The sequence below is a fragment of the Psammomys obesus genome, unplaced genomic scaffold, assembly GCF_907164565.1.
Source record: "Psammomys obesus unplaced genomic scaffold, mPsaObe1.curated_primary_1811, whole genome shotgun sequence".
NCBI classification, from domain to species: domain Eukaryota; kingdom Metazoa; phylum Chordata; class Mammalia; order Rodentia; family Muridae; genus Psammomys; species Psammomys obesus.
The window spans coordinates 2,751,999-2,775,985 of record NW_026596051.1 but is presented as its reverse complement, the minus strand read 5'-3'; the positions used below and the strand labels follow the sequence as shown (position 1 = coordinate 2,775,985).

The 23,987-nt window shown below is 42.9% G+C and overlaps 1 protein-coding gene, 1 non-coding gene and 1 pseudogene across 2 annotated transcripts; 2 read left to right on the top strand and 1 right to left on the bottom strand.

Annotated features, from left to right (window-relative positions):
* The first annotated feature begins 4,077 nt into the window (after nucleotides 1-4,077).
* Cnrip1 (cannabinoid receptor interacting protein 1) lies at nucleotides 4,078-23,743 on the top strand. The gene is made up of 3 exons (XM_055623982.1): nucleotides 4,078-4,716; nucleotides 6,991-7,141; nucleotides 22,759-23,743. Exons 1-3 carry the CDS (start codon nucleotides 4,538-4,540, stop codon nucleotides 22,921-22,923), a joined length of 495 nt encoding a protein of 164 aa, XP_055479957.1. The 5' UTR covers nucleotides 4,078-4,537; the 3' UTR covers nucleotides 22,924-23,743.
* On the bottom strand, nucleotides 17,116-17,252 carry LOC129689215 (small nucleolar RNA SNORA17). Its single transcript, XR_008722079.1, has one exon. It is a non-coding gene; the product is annotated as a small nucleolar RNA SNORA17 (small nucleolar RNA).
* LOC129689209 (small nucleolar RNA SNORA48) lies at nucleotides 17,499-17,628 on the top strand (annotated as a pseudogene).
* Nucleotides 23,744-23,987: the final 244 nt, after the last annotated feature.

Here is a 23,987-nt window from a genome sequence, read left to right as displayed (position 1 = left end):
ACATACAAGTGAAATGCCCTTTTTTTTAATCCTTCACTTATGATCATATCCAAGTGTCCATAAATTTATGAGGTCCTGTACATATCACCACTATTGTAAGAAAGAAAGTTATGACTCTTGGAAGATTTTCTGTGCAGGCCTCAGATGCTGTTGCCTTCATTTTTCTTCCTTCCCTTTTCTCTACTGATGATGGCTGGGTCATTGGAGAAGGGAGAAGAGGAAGTTTATATGGGTAGAAGGCCGTTGTCTTTCTGAGTTCGTTATATATTGACTTAGTTGCTGTTCTATTGATATGAAGAGACACCATGACTAAGATAACTCTTAGAAGGAAAGATATTTAATTGGGACTTGCTTATAGTTTCAGACATTTAGTTCAGGATCATCATGGGAGGAAGTGAATAGGCTTGGCAGACAATCACTAGAGCAGTAGCTGAGAGTTTTACATCTGATCTACAGGAAACAGACACACAGAGAGAAACACTGGGCTTGGTATGGGCTTTTGAAATGTCAAAACCCAACTTCAGTGATACATCTCCTCCAACATGACCACACCTCTTAATCCTTCCCATATAGTTCCAATAACTGGAGACCAAGCGTTCAAATATATGAGCCTATGGAAGCCATTCTCATTCAAACCACCACATATAGAATTAGAGCGAGATAAAGGTTTATTTTTTTTTAATCTAAAAGTGAATAGTGTATGGTCTACTTCTGCTTCATACTTTCAATTAGTGATGTACAGGGGTATCCTGTTACTTACCTAGTACCATGTTTCTCAAAATTTAGGTAAATTGTAGTTCATGGAATACCAATTCCCTCTGTGATAATAATATTTTTAGGAAAGTCTTTTGTACAGCTGAAAAACATGTGCAACACTATATGGTACATTATAGTTTTGGCAATTTAAAGTCATCATATCAAACTAAAAGCTCAGAGACACTCAATGGTTTTGTACGGAGTGTGAATGTATATGCACAAAAATATAGCACAGTATTTTTAACTTATGATTTGTCCTTAGTTGACAAAGACAATTTTCTTCCAAGAGCCAATAATTCTCATGGACCCAGTGTTCCATTTAAATACATGAAACAGTGCTTTAATATTTTAGAGATACTTAATATTCCCCAAATTACCATCATTAAAATATGAAGTATAACTAAAGTATTGACAGAGAACTAATAATCAACACTATTAGAAGTTGATGTCAATTAATTAGTTTTTGTTCAGCACTTGCTCCAACGTAATGCAGACATCAATATAAGCTGTAAACATCAAACACAAGTTTTTATCCCCCTCCTAAAGTCATTTCCTTCATATCCTCATTACTGCCCAGCCCAGCTCATTCTGCCCTTGAGCTACAATGTGTTGAAAAGTATTACCTGATTCTTAATATATTCATATTCACTGAATAATTCAAAAAGTAAAAAAAAATCTTTTATCCCATAATAGTTTCAGTGCTTAAAAAGAATAATGTTTGGTGTTGTGACAATGTTGCGATGAATCAAAAGTGTTACAACTTTTATGATGGGGTAGTTTGACATGAAAGGGATCTTGAAGCAAATCATCTAAACCTCAGTGGGCAGGAAACATTTTTAAATGCCCTTTGCTCTGGCTTCTCCTGGTTCTCAGCCTAAGGCTTGCGATACTAATAACTTTTGCCTTTACTTCTCCATCAGATGGCTCCTTCCAGACACTAGTCAAGCATTTATTTTTCTCAGTACACCTGGATATTATACAAAGGGGATTATTCATCACTAGAGGAATAGCTCAACTGCCGAAGCAAAAGACCCCACCCAGCTAAGAAGCCAAAGATTGATGTCTCAGTTCCTTAGAGAGCAATTAGAGGTACTTCTTCAGAGAGGGTATAAGGAGAAGAGGGGATAGAAAATGCTTAACCTTCCTTAGGATAGGGACCCACACACACCCCTTTTCTGGAATCAGCAATTCCAGAAAAGTTCTTGTTTCTCTGGCTAGGAATGGCAAGGTTCTGGTTTTTTTGTTTTATATATATATAAACATATATATAAAATATATATAAAAATATATATAAATATATATAATATATATATATTTAATCTCTTCCTAAATGAGCATTCCTGCCTACACGGTAAATATAAGAAAAGCCATACAAACGTAGCTACCTTCTGGTGAACAGCTTTGGAACAGAATCTCTAGATTTTTGTTGTTGCTGTTCTTGGTGAAAAGGGATTGTATACAGTCCCCATTCTGCACACCTCCTAACTGAGTTCAGAGTTACTGCTGCAGAGAGGGAATGTTGCAGTGCAGATGGGACTGAATGTCTCCAGGTGGAGACATTCATTTGTCTCCTCCCTTGAGAGTTACTCCTGTTGGCAGGTCAGTAGACTGGCTAAGGGGTCACCCCTCAGGAAGGTGGATCCACATGAAGACATGCTAAACAACAGGAGGAACAACTGTTTCTTTAACAGGACGATCTGCTCTGCCTTCCAGGGTCCCGGCCCCCTGTGCTGTTGTTGCTCCACAGCCACCATGTGGTTCTGCTGGGTCTGCATGCCTTTCTAAGTGAAGAAAGGCATAACATCTCCCTTCTCTTCTTTCTCTTTTGCGTGCTAGCCAGCCTAACTGGGCTTGCCCCTCTTTCTCTCCAGCTCCCCTCCCCACTCATGTAGCTACGTTCCACCACACGGCCAAAACCTCTGAAGCAGCTTAGCTCAAACAGCATGAATTTTCTCTTTCTCTTCTTCACCTTCCTCATCCAGACAGCTGCCAAAATCATAGCTGGTCTTCCCTAGGGTTTTTTTTTCTTTTAAGCTAAAAGTTGTTCCCAATATTCAAAAAAAGTGATAAAATTATTTAGACATTTGCTTACAATTATGTTAGTATCTTTTTGCCCTCATCATAGGTGAATCATTATGAATCTAATTACTTTTAGATGTGGAAGAATTTACATATGACCATGATTAAAGCACGGCGATAATTCAAGTCAGTCAGCATTTGGGTGGCATGTATGTTGTGCCAAGTACTGTTTTGTTCATGTTGAGAATTTAGTAGTAAGTAAAACATAGAAAAATCCCCCTCTGTTTCAAATCCCACCCTCATGTTTTAACTGCTCATCACCCACCCATTCTTGTAATTAAGTCTTAGCATGTGTTAACCAATATAACATAAGATGCATCTTTAAAATAGTTGTACAGCAATCTGTAGTATAAGATGTGTAAGAATTTATTTAACCATTCTTTATGCTCTTGGGTCTTTTTTCAACCCTTCTTTTTGGATTCACAGTCCATTTAGGTTTTGTTTTGATACCATAGTTACAATAAACACCAATGGCTCAGAATCACTTGTGTGCACACATATAGGATACTGTTTCTAAAGAGAAGTTTTCTAACGCGGGTGAGAACAAAGTTACAGACAAGCCTCTCTGTCCCAACCGAATGCATTTCCCAGGTGTGAGACGGAGCCTCTGGTACTATCCACCTCTGTGGTGCTGAAGAAGGAACGGATTTTCTCCATCCGAATCCATTTCCGTACACCTGGTCTCCCTCTGCTGCTCGGAATCTTCAACTGTCAACCAGCATCTACGAGGAAGCCTTTCAAAATCCTATCTAACACGCAAATGCACACTCTGCGGTGTCCCAGGAAGGACTCTGCGGTAGTTCTTTGGCTCACCCTCCTCTTGGACACAGTCACTAACTACACCTAAATCGCCATACTAGCTTACCTTTTACAGATTTGTGTAAATATATGTGATGATTACAGTGTGATTTTTTTGAGAAAAGCTGTGTACAATGGAAATGATCATATAAGACCCTCTCAACCCCTCTCCCCTCCTCTTTCCCCCTAACCTGCATCTGTTTTTCTATCCTCATCTAATCTAGTGTAGCTTCCTCTCCACATGAGATGGAACTCTGCCTCTCGATAGGATACACTCATTTCCTGAAATTTAAATCACTAGCAAGCAGTTTCCCACCCGTTTCCCGTCACATGCCTCCATTTCCCTCCTCAGCCTCTTCTCACAAAACGGCAGCTTAAACCCTCTAAAAAGGGAATCCATATCCCTCGTTGCCTAGACTCTGGAGTCTCCTCTCCTTGGTGTAGCAATTTTCGCCCCAGCGCCTGCCCGCCCCATCCTCCTCGGCATCCGGTGCTGTTCTAGGAGGAGCCTAAACGTCAGTCCTGCTGAAGGGGATTGTGGTGCGTAAACAAGATTAACTCTCTAGCCCCCAGCTGCGCTGATTTGCGGGGCAGCCTGCCAGTCCAGTCACCGCTAGCCCTCGCGTGCGCGCAGGGCCCAGCGTGCGGCGCGGGGGATGGGGCAGCCAGCTGCCTCCTTGCTGTCTCCGGGGCTCGCTCCGTATCTGAGAGTGGTGGAGGGCCACAGCCTCACCATCTACTGCTCAAAATCTGGGCTGGGCGGAGGCGACCGCTCCTAGCAGCGGCCTGAATCCATCAGCTCCTTCTTCCTCCCTGCTTGTCCCCCTCCGCCTGTCGTGCAACAACTCCCTCCAGCCCGCCCTGTCCATCACCCCGGCCACGATTGCCCGCCCCTGTGCCAGCAATGGGGGACCTACCCGGGCTCGTGCGCCTTTCCATAGCGCTGCGCATCCAGCCCAACGATGGCCCTGTTTTCTTCAAGGTGGACGGGCAGCGCTTCGGCCAGAACCGCACAATCAAGCTGCTCACCGGCTCCTCCTACAAGGTGGAGGTGAAGATTAAGCCTACAACACTGCAGGTCGAGTGAGTGTGGGGCGCGCCTGGGGAGGGGGCGGGGAGGGCAATAATATCGGGGTATGCGAGAAGCGCGGAGGCCCAGGACGTCTCTAGCCCCATTCCGCCCTTCTAGTCTCTTGCCTGTAGAGCAGGATCAGGGGTGAGGGCAAGAGGTGATCGCCCCGACCCTAAATGCTCTCCCACCCTAGATTGTAGGACTGCATGCCTGTTTCCTTCCACTCCATCTCAGTGAATACCTTTAAACCTGCGACAAGAAGCCAGGGATTGCAGGGTTGGGGTGGGAGGTTATGGTTGTGTTTTGGAGGGTTGCTTTATTTTGATTTCTTGTAAATGCCCCCTCCCCCCCGTCCACCTACAACAGGGAAACACAGGTAGATAGGGTGGGGCAGGAGGTAGAAAGACATGGAGGGTTTCAGCAACCCCAATCTCCTCTCTCCTCTCCTGGATCCTATAATCACTGCTGCTTCTGCTGACAAGACTGAAGGAGGAAGAAAGGCTGAGGGATGATTAATTTCGGTGGACAGATGGTCACTGGGTTCCCTGAGGGACGCTCTCCAATACTGTTTTTCCAGGGTTAGTGGCAGCTGAAGCATCAGGCACAAATCAGAGGGCCCCGCCTGTGCTGGGGCCTACCATCATGGTTTTCCGTTCACTGTGCCTTTTCTTTCCTCCTAGCTGAATTGTTCAGTCAGCCTAGTGATGTTCTCTGTGACGGTTAACAGCATCTTCACAAGAGGGGTGTAAAACCGTGTAGTGACTGATGGAAAAGAATACACATATGGGTCTTAGTTTTTTGTTTGTTTGTTTGTTTTGTTTTCCTGTTACTGTGATAAAATCAATCTAAGTAAGATGGGTTTTGTTTGCCTTACAGTTGGAGGTTACAGCCTTCGTATAAAGAAGTCAAGGTAGCTGGAACTTGAAGCAGCTAGTCATATTACCTCAATAGTCAAGAGCAGTGAATTGATCAATGCACACCAGTGCTCAGCTGTTCCCTCCCTTTCATTGGGCCATAGCCCAGCCATGAGGTGGTGCCCTAATCCCACACAGACATGAACACAGTCCGACCGATCGAGACAGTTCCTCACTGAGGATTCCTTCCCAGATGATTCTAGACTGTATCAAGTCGACAACTGAAACCGGCCATCACAGGGTCCTGAGCGTTATGTAACATCTAGTTTGTAAGAGAGAATAAAACAACATTTGAGATCCCTAACACCCTGCGGAAGAAAGGGGCTTTGAATCCACCAGATACGTTTAAGTAGTTTGAATTAAGTAAACTAATTTTATTTAGCCTCCTAGACACAAAGATCTGTAGCCATACTAGGATGTTTTCTGGCATTCCTGCACACTTAACTCATCAGTATCTCCCCAAACCTCCACCCCTCCGCTCCCTGTACCCATTGACCTCACACTGCCTCGTTGTTCCTGCCCTTGCATGCAGGCTTTGCCTCTCTCTTCTGCTCTGTCAACCTTTGCCCTCACTTGCATGTGGGATTTTTCCCTTTCTTTGGCGGTAGTTCTCTAGATTTTAAGCCAGAGTAAAAGCAGATTTGGTGCTGGTAAACTTTCTCTAATTACACTTAAGTTTTATGGAGGATTTCTTCACTGCCCTAATCCAGTGATTCCAAAATTTTATATCAGAATTCCCTGAAAGACTTGTTGAAATAGTCAGTTTGGGTTCCCCAGAGTTTCTAGTTTTACATTTCCAGGGTGAAGCCTAAATATTTATATTCTGATAGGTACCCAATTGATACCCAGACTTTTCATTGAGAACCTTTAACTGCATATGAAGGGATGGTGCCAATGAGAATTTCTGAAGTGTGGTAAACCTGGAGGAAGATCTTCAATTGTTGGAATAAGAAGTTTAAAAATAATAAAACCCATCTTTTTTTTTTTTTTTTTTTACCTCAGAGGTCTTCAAAACTATCCACATATATACATCACTTAGATTTGCCAGTGCCAAATTGCATTCCAGACCAGTGGGGTCCTGATATCTGGAGTTTGGGGTCAGGCTAGGCAAAGGTGAAATTTTATTTCCATCCATAATTTGAATGAGAAAAGATCTCTTATAGATGAGAATACTGAAGTTAGTCTAGAGAGTTGGTCTGTGATCATATTACTGCTTAGCCGGACAACCGTAACATCCCGAGCTTTCTGAAGTTCCTACCATGTCTTCCTTAGCCAAACCCTGTAGGTTTTCTCTCTAGGATTTTCGTCCAGACTGGGACAGGATGAATAAGCGAACTCCTACCATCTGTGCTTAATTCACGTCCATTGCAGGAACATTTCCATTGGCGGTGTGCTTGTCCCACTGGAACTAAAGTGTAAAGAGCCTGACGGGGAGAGAGTTGTCTACACAGGCATATACGATACAGAAGGTGTGGCTCCAACCAAAAGTGGAGAGCGACAACCCATCCAAATCACCATGCCGGTAAGTCCAAGTTCCGGGTGTGTGGTATGCTTCCGAACAAAAAGAAACTACAGGGGGAAAAATCGTTACCTCTTTAAGAATGAGGGGAAAAGGCACTGGAACCAGTACTATGGAAATTGGGCTCTGTGTTAACTTTGGTTACAATATAAATTTAAGTTTTTAATGTAGCCCAACATGTTAGTCATTTCTTTTATGGCTTTTGCAGTTAGCATTAATCAAGAGTAGAAAATCTTTCCTAATTGCGAGATTAATTATGTATGCATATATACATTCTTGAATGCTAAAGGTTTCATTTGTTAAATTTCAGATGAATTAAATTTAAATATCATTTCAGTTCATATCATTTTATCAGAAAATAATGAAATTAATTCCTAAAATAAGCTGACCTTAAATATTGCATTTAAGGCTATTTATTTGTTAATTAATAAACAATTGATAAATAATAAATACATATGTTAAACATACTAGTAAGTTCAATATGATAACATTATATTTACAATTTTTATAGTCATTACTTCTTGAACTTTTGGCTAAGAAAAACTGTAGAATTTTTTATATTGTTAACTTTTATTTATTTTCTTTATCAGAAAACACTTGAGATTATCTATATTTGGGGCATTGGGGAAAAAACAGTGAGAAAAAAACTTCATAAAGGTTCTAAATTTAGGCAAACACATACTTTATATATGACTATCTACAATGATATAAACAGTAGCTATTATAACCTAAGCATGATTGTGCATTCCTATAACCACTGCACTCATGAGATTAAAGCAGAATTATGAGTTCAAAAGCAACTTAGGCTACACAGGCAAACCCTGTCACAAAAACAAAAACAGCTGCTATTATAAACACTGTAATGAAAAGATGTAGACCCCTTTGGAGGATATTCCAGGGGTCTTATTTTAGTTCAAGATTAGGAAAGAAGCAGAGAATGAGGGGCTGGAGGGGCAGTTTGGCAGTAAAGAGCAATTACTACTCTTGAAGACCCAAGTGTGTTTCCTCCTCCCACTCCAACCAGTTCTCAACTGCTTGTAACCCAAACTCCAGAAATCTGATGCTCTTTTAAGACCACAGGCACCTGCACATAAACCGGGGTAGGCATACACACACACACGCATAAATGAGAGTAAATAAATGTTGAAAGGAAGGAAGAAGTCTTCCATTACATATAATACTGTGTAGGTTCAACTATCTACTGCATGTATCAACTCTGCTACTGTGTCTTGGCTCCTTTTATCAATGGATAGCACATTTTATTTAAAAATCCATTTACCTCTTTCTACACACACTCATAGCTGATTCTTTCCAAATTTGGCATTATGTGTATTGCTCCAATGAGCATTTGAGTATAATTATCAACTACAGTAGTCTTTATTTCTTTTGAGTTAATGACTTTGAAGAGAATTTCTAAGTCACGGGATAGGTGCATGTTTAACTACGTAAGAAATGTCCATGCTGTGGAGATGATGCCACAGTTAAGAACTGCTTTTCCATAGGACCTGGCTTTGGTACCCAGCACCAATACAGTGCAACTCACAGCTGCCTGTAACTCCAGATCTAGGAGATCTAGCAGAGCTTCTATCTGTGCGTGCGTGCGTGTGTGTGTGTGTTCTGGTGCCCTGGTGGTGGAGTTAAAGGAAGCCGCAAGCTGCCTGACATAGGGCTGAGAACCAACATCAGGTCCTCTGGAGGAGGAAATACTTGCTCTTAACCACTCAACCATCTTTGTAGCACCTCATGATACTACTTTACTATCCTTAGGATTTCTAACAAGATCCATTCTTTAATGCTTGATATTCAAATATCTGTTTGTTTGTTTTTCTGGTCAGTGTAGCAAGACATTTATTGCCTGTAAGGACCTTTTCAAAATCCCACCTTTGCTTTCACATGCTTCTGAACCTGTATTTTCTTCCTCTGATAGCCTTGAAGTATTATATTTGAAGCATAATACAAAGTAAAATGGTGCCTTTGTATATTTTACAGTCTGGTTTTAGGTAGTTTGCCTGAAGTGCACATAAGTGTATTTTTCTTTGGTTTTTATTGGGAATTATTGAGTTTATTGAATCTGTAAACTTTTTTCCAACATTTGTAGAACTATGAATGTTTATTTTGCTAAATACGTTTTTCTCCTAGAGCCATACCTTTTATTTACTGAAAACTTTTAATTACAAATTAAAATTGCTTAATAAAGGGCTATCTACATTTAATTCTTAGGGTTATGTTGTCTTGTTTTGTATTTTGCATTTGAGGTAATTTATTACAATTGAACTCAGGGCCCTTCAAATACTAGATGAATTCTGTACCACTGAGTTGTATGCCCAGCCTCAGATTTAATTTTTATTTTGAGACACAGTCTCATTAAATTTCCTAGGCTGGCCTGAAATATTTTCACATTTCCTACCCTAGAGTGGCCTCTTCCCAGCCTCCCAAGTATTTGGGGTTACAACATGGCACCATCTGGTTATAACTGGTGATTTGAAATTTTTAGTGAGCCCAGCAACTGCCTCCACTTATAAGTTGCTATAGGCCCATTTTCCCCTCGGTGTACAATTCTCTGTGTCACTTTGAGATCTTTCAGTGACTTTGGCTAGAAACCAAACATGGTGGGTTACACTGAGTCATTTATCTTCTATTCTCCTGTGTACAAAGTGTGCCCCTTCTCCAAATGTCAGTACTTTCCAGAGGTTTTAAGAATTGGAAATTATCTTCCCAGACTTAACTTGAAAAGCAAACTTAATCCAAAATGCTTTCAGACCCAAAACTACTGTTTTGCCTTTTGCAACAGGGTGGCCTTCAAGTCGTGTATCTCTTGCTTCAGCGTCTTGAATGCCAAGGTTACAGGGAAGCATCACCACACTCAGCTAAAACTCCAGACTTCCCGAGTGTCATGCTGGTCTAGTACAGAGAGTTTCTGATTTTGTATCTCCAGGCTAGAAATGTTCCACCTGTGTTTGTGTCCTAGCAAGCACTGAGCAGCTTGACCCAAATCTCAAGCTCTGTCTTCCCAATAACGTGCAGCAGCTGACAGCTCTACCAGTTTTCTTACCTCCTGTTCAGTGATTTTCTAACTTGATATCCCTTTGTGCCCATGGAGCACAACAGTCATATAATAATAGAGATTTATATATTTACTTTGTGTGTGGCACACCTAACACAGCACACTTGTGGGGGTACATAAGGAGAGCAATACTGAGAGTGGCTTCTCACCTTCTACAATGTAGGCCCAGGGCTCAAACTCGGGTCCTCAGGCTTGGAAACAGGCACCTGTACTCTCTGAGCCACCCTCCTAGTCCCAAATTGAGATTTTTACACTGAGGTTTTAGACCTGCCTGCCCTGAGTTGCCCCTAAATACCCAGCTTCACTCGCATTTCTAACTTCTTAGCTTTGCACTGAAAACTTCAATTCCTCAAGTTCGGGACTACAGTTTATTTCTTTTTATATACAGATATGTTTTTACATTCAGGTCTTGCCTCTGAGAGAGAATGTAATGTTTTTCTGAGTTTGACGTAACTCACTTAATGTGATGATATGCAGTTGTACGCATCTCCCTGCAGATGTCATTATTTAGTTTTTTCTGTAAGTCTGCATAAAATTCCATTCTGTTTATGTATTGTGTTCTAGTAATGTATTCATTTGTTAATGGACATCCAAGTGGGTTACATTTTCTGCTTCTGTAGCTATAAACATGGATGTAAAAGTATATCCGAAAGTATATCTTAGCTTAGAGTCCTTCAGGCATATGCCCAAGAATGCTATACTTGGATCATAAAATAGTTTTATTTTCAGTGTTTTGAGAAGCCTTCTTACTATTTCCTCAGTGGCTACTGAGGAAAGTTTATACTCCCATCAACAGTGGAGAAGGGTTCCTCTTTTTCCCACATTCTGTCCAGCATATGTATGTCATTTGTTTTCTTGTTGACAGCCGTTCTGACTTCAGTGAGCTAGAATCTCAGTGCAGTTTTAACTGGTTTTGCTGGTGGCCAAGAGTATTGAAAATTTTGTCAAGTAATTATTTGCCTTCTGAATGTCTTCTCTTGAAGGCTGTCTATTCAGTTCATTATCCCATCTCTTGATGGGAGAGTTTGGATTTGGAGTATTTCACTTTTGCAGTGCTTTGTATTTTCCTGATGCTAATATTCTTTGCTTTACAGAAGCATAACTTCATAGACTATCTTCAGTCAACTCTTAAACTCACGTTATGTGCTACTTGACTCATGTTTAAAACTCTCTGCTTATATCTGTACCTTAAAGTGTGTTACCTGTGTTTTCCTCTATCCCTTTCATAGTTTCTGGGTGTTTTTTTTTAATCAATTTTGAGTTTGTTTGTATGGACAGTGAGAGAACTATTTCCAGTTTAATCCTTGCCCTGTGGAAACCCAGTCTTCCCAACATCATTTGTATCTAGTTAGGTTTCTGTTGCTATGACAAACACAATTACCAAGAAAAGAGTTCATTTCATCTTACAGTTGTCGCCCATTGTAAAAGGAAGTTAGGGGAGGAACTCAGCAGGAATCTGGAGTCAGGAACTCGAGTGGAGGAACACTGCTTACTGGCTTGTTTTTCATGCTTACCCTGCTTTCTTGTACAATCCAGGACCATCTGGCCCTAGAGTGGAACCAAGCACAAGCTGGGACCTTGCACATAAATATTTAAGAAAATTCTCCACAGATTTGCCTACAGGGCAATCTGATGGAGGCAGTTCCTCCACTGGGATCCTGGGTGGGGAGGCGGGGTGGCATCTGCAAACCCCATAGCCAGAGGAGTGTTAATCTGTGTGAGGGCAACATGACTCAATAGCCAGGGTTGGTTCAAACTTCAAGAATTTGACGCTGGTGGTTTATTTTAGACATTTTTTAAGAACAGCACAATTTGGAGGGAAAAAGGTTTTCTGGTGATAATTAACTCAATTCCATGTATACAAAGTAAATCTTAAGACATGATTACATTGAAACCCCCATAAAGTACAAGTGGCAGCTACCATAATGATGGGTTCTATAGTTTAACTGAGAAAACCGGCTCGAGATAAGCAAACTCAAGATAAGGTTCTGGGATTGCTAGAAGTGGTCTGGCCCTACACATAGCACAGAGGTCACCAGGCTGTTATCCACATCTGCTCCCAGTCTTGTGGACAGAAAACAGGTTGTACATCTCTCCCTTTGAAGAGAGAACTCTGCATGTTTAACATTCCTGGTTCCCCTGGTGCCTGTCTTATGAGCACAAGGACAAGCCTAAGACAAGTTCTTTCTCCCCCATAAACATCTAATTTTGTGTCAAATTGACAAAAACCAACCGGCACTATTTGTTAGAGAGGCTGTCTGTATAAACTCAGTCTTCCCAATATCAAGTGTTAAAGCCGTGCTCCTTAACAAATGGTAAGTGTTCTGGGACCTGAGTTAGTCACTTTTCTTGTTGCTGTGACAAAATGCCCGATTAAAGAAACTCAAGCAAGAAAGGGTTTCCTTTGGCTCACAGAGAAAGGCCACAGCTCCTCCTGGCAGGAAAGACATAACAGGAGCAGAAGGCAGCTGCTCAAAAAGCATCCCAAGTTAAGAAGCAGAAAAAGGTGAATGCTGGTGCTCAGCACATTTTCTCCCTTTTATTTGGTCTGGGACCACAACCCTTTAGTAGAGCCACCTGCATTTAAGGTGAGTGAGGCTTCCAAATTCACAGACAGGCCCAGAGAGTTATTTCCATTGTTATTTTAAATTCTACAAGTTAAAAGGGGCCTTTATCAAAATTTAGGAGGCTGTAAGTTGTGGGTATATTTGGGGGTGTTCTTCTCTGTTCCATTGTTCTGCGTGTCTAGTTTTTCTGCCCGTACCGTACTGTCTATGTCACCATGGCAGAGGTTCTCAACCTTCCCAATGCTGTGACCCTTTAATACAATTCTTCATGTTGTGGTGGCCCCCAACCATAAAATTATATTTGTTGGTACTTCGTAGCTGCAATTTTGCTACTGCTATGAATAATAATGTAAATAGCTGATATACAGGATATCTGATGTCCAACCTCCATAAGGGTCATGACCCCTCAAGAACCACTGTTCTATAGTAAAATTACATAGTCAGGTATTGCTATGCATCTAGCATTGCTTTTTCTGCTCAGGAATGCTTTAGCTATTCAAGATCTTATGTATTTCTTGGTGAATTTTAGGGTTGTTTTCTGAATTTTTATAGGGATTGTATTAAATCTGTTGACTGATTTCAGTAATATTGCCATCCTCATTCTATTAACTCAACCTAGCTATTGGCATGAAAGATTTTTCTATCTTCTTGTATCCTCAAGTTTTTGTATGTTTGTTTGTTTTGGGTTTTGTTTTTATTTTTAGTGCCTTGAAGGTTTCATTTTAGGGGTCTTTAATAGCCTTGGTTAGGTTTACTTCTATGGTGTGTGTGTGTGTGTGTGTGTGTGTGTGTGTGTGTGTGTGTGTGTGTGTGTGAATATGTATGTAGGCATGGCTATTGGTGTGCATGTGGAGGGCAAAAATTAAGATTAGGCATCTTCCACTCTCATTCTCCGCCTTATTTTTTTCAGATTTTATTTTGTTAATTTCTTATGTGTGGTGGTGTTTTGCCTGCGTGTATGACAGTGCCTGAACTGGAGTTACAGAGAATTGTGAGTTACCAGGTGGGTGCTACGGAATTGAACCCGGCTCCTTTGGAAGAGCAACCAGTGCTCTTAACCACTGAGCCATCTCTCCAGTCCCTCCATCTTCATTTTGGAAACAGTTTCTCCCTGAATTCAGCACTTACTGACTGCCTATATTGCCTGGCCAGCAAGCCCCAAGGAGCCACCTGTCTTTCCCACCCCACCCCCAAGCACTAGGGGTACAAATGTATCATGCCCAGCCTTTACATAGGTGCTCACAATCCAAACTCATGTCCTCATGCTCTCGTGCATTTTACCTACTGTGCTATCTATCCAGCCTGTAGGGTTTTATTATTTATTTATTTATTTTTAGATGTATGTATGTTAGGATATGCCACAGCATACATGTGGAGATCAGGTGATGTCTTTGACAAGTTTGTGTGATCACTTCCTTCCATCTACCTTCATGTGGACACCAGGAATAAAAATGAACTTGCTAGGCTTGCATGCTAAGTTCCTCTATTTACTGGCTGATTCTGCCAGTCCAATTTATTCATCTTTACTGAAATTATTGCCATAAAGATTTCACAGATTAAGAGCTATGCAATGTATAATCATGCCATTTTTATTTTTATCAATGACATTGGTAATGTTCATTCTCATTCAGTGGTTGAGAATTTATTTTTTCATAGCAGTTGTGACAACGTGTACAAGAGCTATGTAAACTCAAACCAAACAAAATCCGATCGTGGAGAAGAGAGGTGGGCACAGACTCTGATCCTTAGCTGAAGAGCTATTGGCAATCAATAGCTGCTGGCAAAGGGAGAACCAATCATTTAAAGGTGTGGCCCCTGATATGTCAACCGTGTTCCAATGGACACACAGCCAGAAGTATATGGGAAACACAAAACTGTTCTTGAGATGGGTTAAAAATATAAAATAGAGGACTCAAGTTGGGTAGAGAAGGAGAGTGGATCTGAGAGATGTTGAGAGAGGAGTGAATATGACCAAAATACACTGTACAGAATTCTCAAAAAAAACTAATAAAATGGGAAAAATATTTATTAGTTATAAAGACATATTTAAAATACTAGATTTTAATATCATTATTTTTTCTCATAAGAGACGATGTGCCGGGAGGGAGTGGTCACCCTTTATGGCTGCTTCTGTTCTCAGGTGGATAAGAATAAAAGTCTGGGCTAGACAATAAAAGGACCAGAAGTGGAACTCCAGAAAAACTAATGCAAAGAATAAAAACCTGGGAGAGAGGGAGATGTGCAGATTTAACAGCAGTGTTCGTTCTTAGCAGTAATCAAGAGAAACCAAGCCAAGCGAGGAATATAAACTAACATCTTGTGCATTGGCTATGACTGTTGCCATCAGCATATTTCTATTTCGGTCTCTTGTGTTACTGAATATTACTGAATATTCTTAAATTAAGACTTTCAGAGACTGGAGAGATGGCTCAGTGCTTAAGAACGCTTGCTGCTCTTCCAAAGCACCCGGGGTTCTATCCCCAGCACTACATGAAAGCTAACAACTGGCTCTAAGTCCAGTTCCAGGGATCTGACACCCCTTTCTGGCCACTGTGGGCACCGAACACATGTGGTTCACAAACATACATACAGGCAAAACATCCATACACATAAACTAAAAATAAATTAAAAAAAAAGACTTTCCTAACTTAAAATTTTTTTCAATAAGTATATTGCCTTACTTTTTTTTCACTTGTGGTTGTTTATGTTATCTATTTTTTTTATGTTTTGTTATTTTATATCCAGCTCTTTTTAATGTCAAAAGAACTTCCATTTTTCTTTTACCACATGGCAGTTTCTCTCAGATGGTTAACTTTCTTTTTAAAATTTTTTCATAATAAATGCTTTCTGTCAACTAAAAGTAATAACACTGCACCTTTAAAAGTTGAGTTATTAAATGAGATTGCTGTTTTCGAAAAACACTGCTATCTTTTTTTTAACAAAACTGGTATTTTCATTAGAATGTGATATTTTCATTTTCATATTCTATTTTTTAACTTTTTATTGGTTCTTTGTGAATTTCACATCACGCACCCCAATCCCACTCATCTCCCTGTCCCCTCACACCCGCCCTTCATCTTTTCAACCTTTTCCCCAACAAATGAAAACAAAAGACCTTGTTGTGGAAGCTGCAGTGCATCACAGTGTACCCTTTGGTCTATACTTCCCCGTTTGCAAATGTTCATGGTAGAGTCGTTGGTCTGTTTTGAGGCCTCTGGTTTCTGTTACACTAACAATACTGGAACTGCACTGGGGCTTGTCTTGAATATCCTGTTGTTGCCCTGTGTCATGGAGATCCTGTAGTTTTGGCCACTTCATGCACTCCAGCAGTTCATCAATGGGGTAGATGTTGGGATGGGCCGATCAAAGCCCTGGCTCTGGGCCTGGGTGATATCTGAGCTGGTCACCCCCGCCCCCTCCCTACTCCCATCCTCAGCTCACCCATACCCACACCACCAGGCCAAGCTCCCCTGCTGCACCCCAGCTGGCCCATCCAATACCACCGCCAGTAAGGTGCCGAGCCCGCTCTCAGGGGCTAGCTCACTCACAACCCCCAACAACCAGAGCCAGCTCTATCCTGCTGCTCAGGCAAGGTAGCCAATGAGGAACAAGGTGAGTTCTCCCACTCTCATGACCTCAGGGCCTATTCTCCCACTTGCTGTAGGTGGTGGGGGCCAAGGAGCAGGAGGAGGGCATCTCTCCCTTGTCTGTGCCACTGCACAGCAGACAACAGTCAGGGTTGGTGCTCGTGCTGTCAGGGCCTGATCCCCTGCAGGCAGCATCCAGGGCCGTGGTGCTTTACTGTGCTATCCAGGGAAGGTGCAGGACCTGCTCTCCAAGTGCTGCAGCTGGTGAGCAGCAGGGCCAGCTGTCCCACGATGCTCAGATGAAAGATGGGGCAGTCCTCCACAAAGTTTGCTCCTCTTAGTGGTGTCCAGGATCTCTGGGTGTCTGGGATCATCTCAGGAGTGGTTTCAGAAGTGCTGTGCCCCACCCAGGCATTACGGCACCGTGGAGGGGTCATCTTAGACATGGTCTGCCCTCCCGCCCAGAACGGCAGGGCACTGAACTAGTGGTCATCTCAGGTTAGCTCCCTGTCCAAGTCCCATGTCCCAGGATTGGTGGTCCTCTCCCGGGCCGGCCCATGTGGCAGTCATCTGTCTCGGGTTCTTTCCTGTCCACTACCCCAGTCCCAGATGACCCCATGTGGGACCATATTAGCTTTGTTTCCACTGAGTCTTACAGGGCTCGGGTGGTGCTTCCTCCTCTTGCTCCTTTTCCTGCGAGCCTGTCCGGTCCTGTGCAGAGCAGGATTGGTGATCATCTCAGGCTTGCTTTTCTCAGGGAGTGTTAAGCTACTAACCATCCAGATGTGCACAGTTCAGACCACTGAGCTGAGTGTAGACATATCCTCTCTCCTCCCTGCCACCCGCTGATGCACATGAGACACAGCAGACATACCTACCATGCCTCTAGGGGCAGGGGAATGTACATATTCTTAAGATAATTTATACAACATGTCAATCTTAGGTTTTGAGGTAGGATATGTCATTTTATTTTGTGAAAAAAAAAAAATAACATTTTTTTTCACAGAAAAACCTGAACAAAAAGATAGAAAATTGTGATGACTTAGAAGTTAAAGCTCTATTTTTATGTGCTTTATATTTTATGTATTTGAGCTCATGTGTATAAACTGTTGTAATCTTTTTTCAGTTAAGATTGTACTGTGGGCCTCTGGCAGTGGACAGAGACATCTTGCTGGTGGTGGTGTTCTTATACCAGTCAGGGTCAGAGCAGATGGTAGTCCTTTGTTCATCCTTTCTTGGTGGCCAAAGCTGTTTTATACCTAGGACACATAAAAAATCCAATCCAATCCAGGCAGTGTATCAGAGAGGGAGGATGACAGACAGGGACCCGCAGATCTGCCCTCTAGCACATGGCTCAGGTGGGCCATAGCCCACGCAGTGTGGATAGAGGAAGTCGCCCAGGGGCCCACCAGCTATGTGGCCAGTCTGCAGCTAACGCTGGTGGCCAGATGGCAGAGAAAAGAGAAGTGGAACAGCTTGAGCATTATGATGAGAGATGGAACTGTGGACTGGAGGGTGGAGAGGAGTAGCCTGCTGTTATTGGCCAGCCCTGATGCCTGGGGCCATGCTGAAGTCCCAGGTCAAGCTGCCACCGAGGGCCATGGCTGAATCTGTGGCTGTGCAGTGGCAGGTGTCACTGTCAATGTCCGTGGCTCCTATTACCCCATGGTGATGTTCCTGGACAAGGCAGCTGCCAGGGACCACCTGGATGTCCAGGAGCTGTGCAGGACTGGCCCTGTCCCTCACTGGATGTGTTGCTCTGGAGATCTGGCCTCATCTCTCACTGCTGGCAGCATTCCAGACAGTAGCAGGCCCTGTGCTTTTCCCAGGCAGCACAGTGGAGTTGGCCCTGATGGCAGGGGTGTAGGTGAACCAGCCCAAAGGATGTGGGTGGGAGAGCTGACCCTGCTACTTCTCTAACAGTCGGAAAAGCTGCCCACATGGTCATGAACTCAGGAAAGCTATTCCTGCCCAGCTGCAGCACTTGGGAAAGTGGACTCTGAACCTTGCCTGAACAGAGCCAACCCTGGTATTGGGGGCACAGGTAAGCTAGCTCTTAGGGTAAGAGTGTGGGAGAACTGTCCCTGCCACTAGTCTGCCTCTGTGAGGTGGGGTGGGGGTGATGCCCTCACCCCTCACCACGTGCAGCAGTCAGGAGAGCTAGCTTTGGGCTCATGAGAACAGAAGAGGTGGTCCTTTCCCTCTCTGGCTGCAGCACTCAGGAAAATAGGCCCTGCACCTGTCCTGGGTAGCACAGTAGTGCTGGCCCTGGTTAAGGAAGCACAGGTGAGCCAGCCCTGATGGTGAAAGCATGGGAGAGCAGGACCCACCACTTGGCTGCCATGGGGTGGGGTGGTGTGGTCCCTCTGTATCCCCTGCTGCCACCTTTGGTAGATGGAAGAGCTGGCCCTGGTCATGAGAGTGAGAGAACTAGCCCTGCCCCTTTACTGACTATAGCACTTAGGAGAGCAGGCCCTGTACCTCACCTGGGCAACACGACAGAGCTGGACCTCATGGCAAAGGCATGGGTGAACCAGCCCCGCACAGGCTGCAGTAATTGAGAGAGCGGGCCCCAAGCCTTGACTGGGCAGCACAGTGGAGCTGGCTCTGGAGGCCTGGGTGTGACCTAGCCAGAACAGTGCTGGAGAGCTTGCCCTGGTGGTGCAGATAGGGGAGAGCTGGTGGGATGACCAGCTCTGCTACCACCCAGGCCCCCATTCAGGGCTCTGAACTGGCCCGCCCCAAAATCGATGAAAGGGCCAGTGCTGCTGACCCAACGCTGCAGAATCACCATGACACAGGGCAACAACAGGATAACTGAGGGGTCACAGCAGACCAATGACTCATTGCAATGAATATTTGCAAGTGAAGATGTGTGGACAGAGGGATAAACTTCACACTGACACACTGCAGCTTCCACGATGAGATGTTGTCTGTGCTTTTTGCCGTTGTTTCATTTTTGTTTTGTTTTTCTATTGGGGGAGAAGGTTGCAAGGGGAAAGGACAGATATGAGGGGACAGGGAGATGAGCAGGACTGATGTACATGATGTGAAACTCAAAAAAATCAGTAAAAAAAATAAAAAACAGATTGTACTATGCTTGTTCTCACATCATATTAATACCCTGAGTTACTCGATGATGGCTGTGCAAATCCATCGTTCCAATACACCATCTTGGTCATAATATTTTCTTAATAGCAGATGCCTAGAGTTAGAAATTTTAACAAATTGGATAGATAACTGGTACCTCTGTAAGTTTGTGTTTGCTTAATGATGTTGTTTGAATATTTTTTCAAATGTTAATCATAGTTTTTTTTAATTTTTTCAAATACTTACTGATTTTATTTTATGTATATGTGTGTGTGCCCTAATGTTGAAGCCCAAAGAGGTCAACAGGCCACAGACTCCCTGAAAAATGGGTTACAGATGGCTATGAGCCAACATCTGGGTCCTGGGAACTGAACCCAGGTCCTTTGCAAGAGCAACAGTGCCTATAACAACTGAGCCATCTTTCCTGCCCCAGTAGTTTTCTTTTAATGAATAATGGTACATTTTTTTATCCTAACAGTCTTAGAAATTCATACCAATTCATGTAATATTTTATTTACTTATTACACATTATATATCACTATTTTTTTAAACTGCCAATACTTAGTTTGGTGGGGCTTAGGTTTTCTTTTTCTCATAAAATTTTAAAAATACAAATAAGCACCTAAGAAAACAAATGTACTCTATTAGTTTCCAACGTTGACAGGTGAGATTAAATCGGAAATTAGAATAATACTATCCTGTGTCTTAGCCTTTAACTGAGGTTCAATCTAGAGTCTTCTATGTTTTCTAAGCAAGTATTCTACCCCTGAAATATGTCCCTGGCTGAATACCATGCACTCATTATTTCACTGTATTTGATTCATATAGTAATAAGAATAGTATAAAATTATTTTTAAATTGCAATACAGTAGTCTGTTCTATAAGTAAGCATTTTCATATTCAGTTTTTCACTGCTCTGAACTTTGCAACATTCTTTAGGAAGCATGATTTCGGGACCCACATTCATTCACACCTTTACCTTGACTTTCAAAGGACTCTTAGGTTCTCAGTAGCCTATCTTTCTGTGCTTACTGCAAATGAATACTGATTTAAAGAACAATCAACTATGTGACAAATAATAAACCGGTTTTAAGTCTACAGTTCAGTGTGTTTTGGCCCACATCAGTCAAGATACAGAATATTTTTAACATTGTCCCTCCCAAAATTCTCTTGCACATTTTCATCAGTCTCCCCCATCCCAAGTCCTCAATAACCACAGATATTTTCTGTGAGAATAGTTTATATTTTATCATATGGCTTTAAGGTAATTGGAATCATGTGGGTTATTTGTTCTAGAATCTAGATTCTTTTGCTTATAGTGTCTTAGTATCCATCCCTGCTCTTATCTTAGTCTACGTGTCCTATTGATAGCCCAGTCGTGTCATTTTACATGTATAGCAAAACTTGCCTCCCATCAAGTGGTGGTTGGGGATTTATCTCAGTGGTAGAGCACTTGCCTAGCAAGTGCAAAGCCCTGGGTTTGGTCCTCAGCTCTGGGAAAAAAAAAAAAAAAAAAAGTAGTACACAAGTCAATAGTTGGGTATTTTGACCTGATTCCAGCCTGCAGTTGTTATAAACAAGCCGTGGTCTGCTCATAGGTCTTTAGGCAATGACTCCCCAGAAAAAGAGCTACTTCTCTTCAGATCCAGGAAGTGTGTAGACTCCAACTCCATCCCTTGTTTCACATCAGACACACTTCCCAAAGGAAAGCTCGGGTCTCGCTTTGTGACCAAGTTCGCGGATGAGGCAATAAGCCCTGAGCGCTTTGGAAAGCTCTGTGACAAACACCTGGTCACCCTCCTCCTGTATCAACTGCTAAGCATAAATGCTCCCCTTGCTCCCTGCCCTTCTCTCGATGTCTCCTGGCTCTAGGAGAGTCTACGATTCCTGCCAAGTCCGTCCCTGCCCCTTCCCATCATGGGACGGGCAGCGGAGAAAATAACTGCAGACACAATGCTGTCTAATGCCAGATCCTCTAAATAGCTACAGAAGGCAGTTGTCAGGCAAACCCCAGGCCTCTTGAGCACCTGCCCAGTGGCCTCTGGTGCATTCTGTGACCTCTTTTGTGGCTACAAGGCAAACTCATCTTATGGCTCAGAATCCCGTGCAGTAATTTTTATTGAACCTGCCTTCCAGCCTTCGGGTGGAATGATGACACAGTAGTTGGGGCTGGCCTCAAACTCATGGCAGTCTTTTTCTCTCAGCCTTCCATATGTTGGGGTTTCAGTGTAAGCTATTACACCTGGTTGAATGCAAACATGTTAAGAGCAATAATCATACCTTACACAGTTTTTATATGTGCAAGGTACATAATGGGCACTCGTAGTTTGAACAGTACAGTACCTAAACTTGAGACGTAGGCACAGACTCCTGGCTCACACACCCTCAATATTTAAAGTAAACCTTTATGAATCCAATCCAGGCACAACATTTGTGGTTGCCACCTTCAGTCAAATGTCCCCCCAGGAATTGAAACTAATTATAAAAGGACAATTATTTATACTTTACGTTTAGATGTATAATATAGACATTTTCTTGTACTACTGTCATTTGAAAGAGAACCCGAAAAGTGGCCAGTCAACACTTTTCTCTTTCTTCTCTTTCCAATTCCCTTCTGTGGTGAGGGGAATTTTAGAAAAAGCACTGAAACTGTGAGTCTAAGATTGGCTTTCCACAAGGACCTCTCATAGAGATAGCCTGGAACCCCTGCACAGAGGTAGCCCATGGCAGTTCAGTGTCCAAGTGGCCTCCATAGTAATGGGGACAGGGGCTGTCTCTGACATGAACTGATTGGCCTGTTCTTTGATCACCCCCCCCCGAAGGGGGAGCAGCCTTACCAGGCCACAGAAGAAGACAATGCAGCCACTCCTGATGAGAACTAACAGACTAGGATCAGAGGGAAGGGGAGGAGGACCTCCCTTTTCAGTGGACTGGGAGAGGGACACGGGTGGGGAAGAGGGAGGGGAGGTTTGGGAGGGGAAGAGGGAGAGAGGTATGGGGGGATACAAAGTGAATAAACTGTAATTAATAAAAATAAAAAAGAAAAGAAAAATAAAAATAAATAAAAAATTTTTAAATAGATTGGCTTTCCAGAAAACTATGCTTGGAAAACAAGATAAAGCCATGAAGCTATTCAATGCCAAAGAAATTTGGGGGTGATATCTCCAATGATGTAGGAATGTAGTTCACAAAAGGAAATGTGTGAGCTTTGCAGACTGAGAGACATGCCTACAGAGACCTGATTATCAGGAGCTGTGTCACTGACTTTGGCTCACGGCAGGATGGGATTTTAATGGCTGTCTCTTCCTTCAGTTCACAGATATTGGGACCTTTGAGACAGTGTGGCAAGTGAAGTTCTACAATTACCACAAGCGAGACCACTGCCAGTGGGGAAGCCCGTTCTCTGTCATCGAGTATGAGTGCAAGCCCAATGAGACGCGCAGCCTCATGTGGGTAAACAAGGAGTCCTTCCTCTGAAAACGGCTCCTCCTGATGCTGCTCGACAATCTCCGGGAATCTACGTTTAGACAAACCAGCACAAGCCTTAACCAAGGCACACCACACTAAGGCTGTTTCCCAGTGACCTCCTGCCCCCAATTACTATGAAAGTGTGATTCCCTCTGATACAGTACCTGTGGCATCAAAGATGCTGTCACATCCCTGAAAGTTCTCCCTCCACTATCCTCTGCTGGTATCCCTGCATCTGTCCGTGCTCAGTCAAACTGTCTGCCAGTGTGACTAGAGCTAAGTGGGACCAGCAGGTTTGTCCTAAACCGAAAAGTTCCACAGAAGGACCATGGTGTTTTGTTCTCAAGAGAGCAATTCCTCCCTTTTGTGTTCATTGTCAAATTAAAATAACAATGTGCTTGAGTCCCCCCATGTGATATTGTGACATGTAGCATGCAGTGTTTGTTGAGCATCCAAAGCAGGCTTTGTGAAAATGGAACAGCACACTCAGCAGTGAAGGGGACTCAGATGCTGTGCTTCCTATCAACAGCTCAGCTTTTCAGAGCGAGAAAGACGGTGGCGGGATAAAAAGATGAAGGTGTAAAGACGTGTTTATAATGTGTTAGTAATCTTTCAAGCAGCAAGGCATTGTGCTGTGGCCTGGTAGAAATAAGGAAGAGACTTTGTTGTGGAATTGGAGCTGTGGCTCTCCCCTTTGGCAGGCTGCCATAGACTCCAAGCACACACAGAGGTAACACCCCTACATACCCTCTCACTTGAACTTTGTACAATCGTGTATGGAATGGTGATCAACTTTCGATATTTCTTAATAAAGACATTGAAAATCATGCCCCCATTTCAATGCTGAATTGTGCAACAGCTGTCTAGCAAGTCAATCTTTCTTTTTCTAAGACAGTGAACTTGGATCTCTATGCTGAAGGGGCAGTGTACTAAGGGCAAAACTACCATAACTGTCTAACAGCGGGCTTCCAGCAAGGTCCAAGCTGGCAATAGGAGTGTAAGCACCTACTAAAAAATCAGAATAGGTTTGTCATTATCTTATCCTTACTTTGTGGCAGCTATTCCACTAGTCA

What these genes read in the sequence shown, in the direction of transcription:
- Cnrip1 (XM_055623982.1), top strand. Translation starts at nt 4,538, where the DNA reads ATGGGGGACCTACCCGGGCTCGTGCGCCTTTCCATAGCGCTGCGCATC. An exon ending in CCTACAACACTGCAGGTCGA is followed by an intron (nt 4,717 to 6,990) that starts GTGAGTGTGGGG and finishes CGTCCATTGCAG; the next exon opens with GAACATTTCCATTGGCGGTG. An exon ending in CCATCCAAATCACCATGCCG is followed by an intron (nt 7,142 to 22,758) that starts GTAAGTCCAAGT and finishes CTCTTCCTTCAG; the next exon opens with TTCACAGATATTGGGACCTT.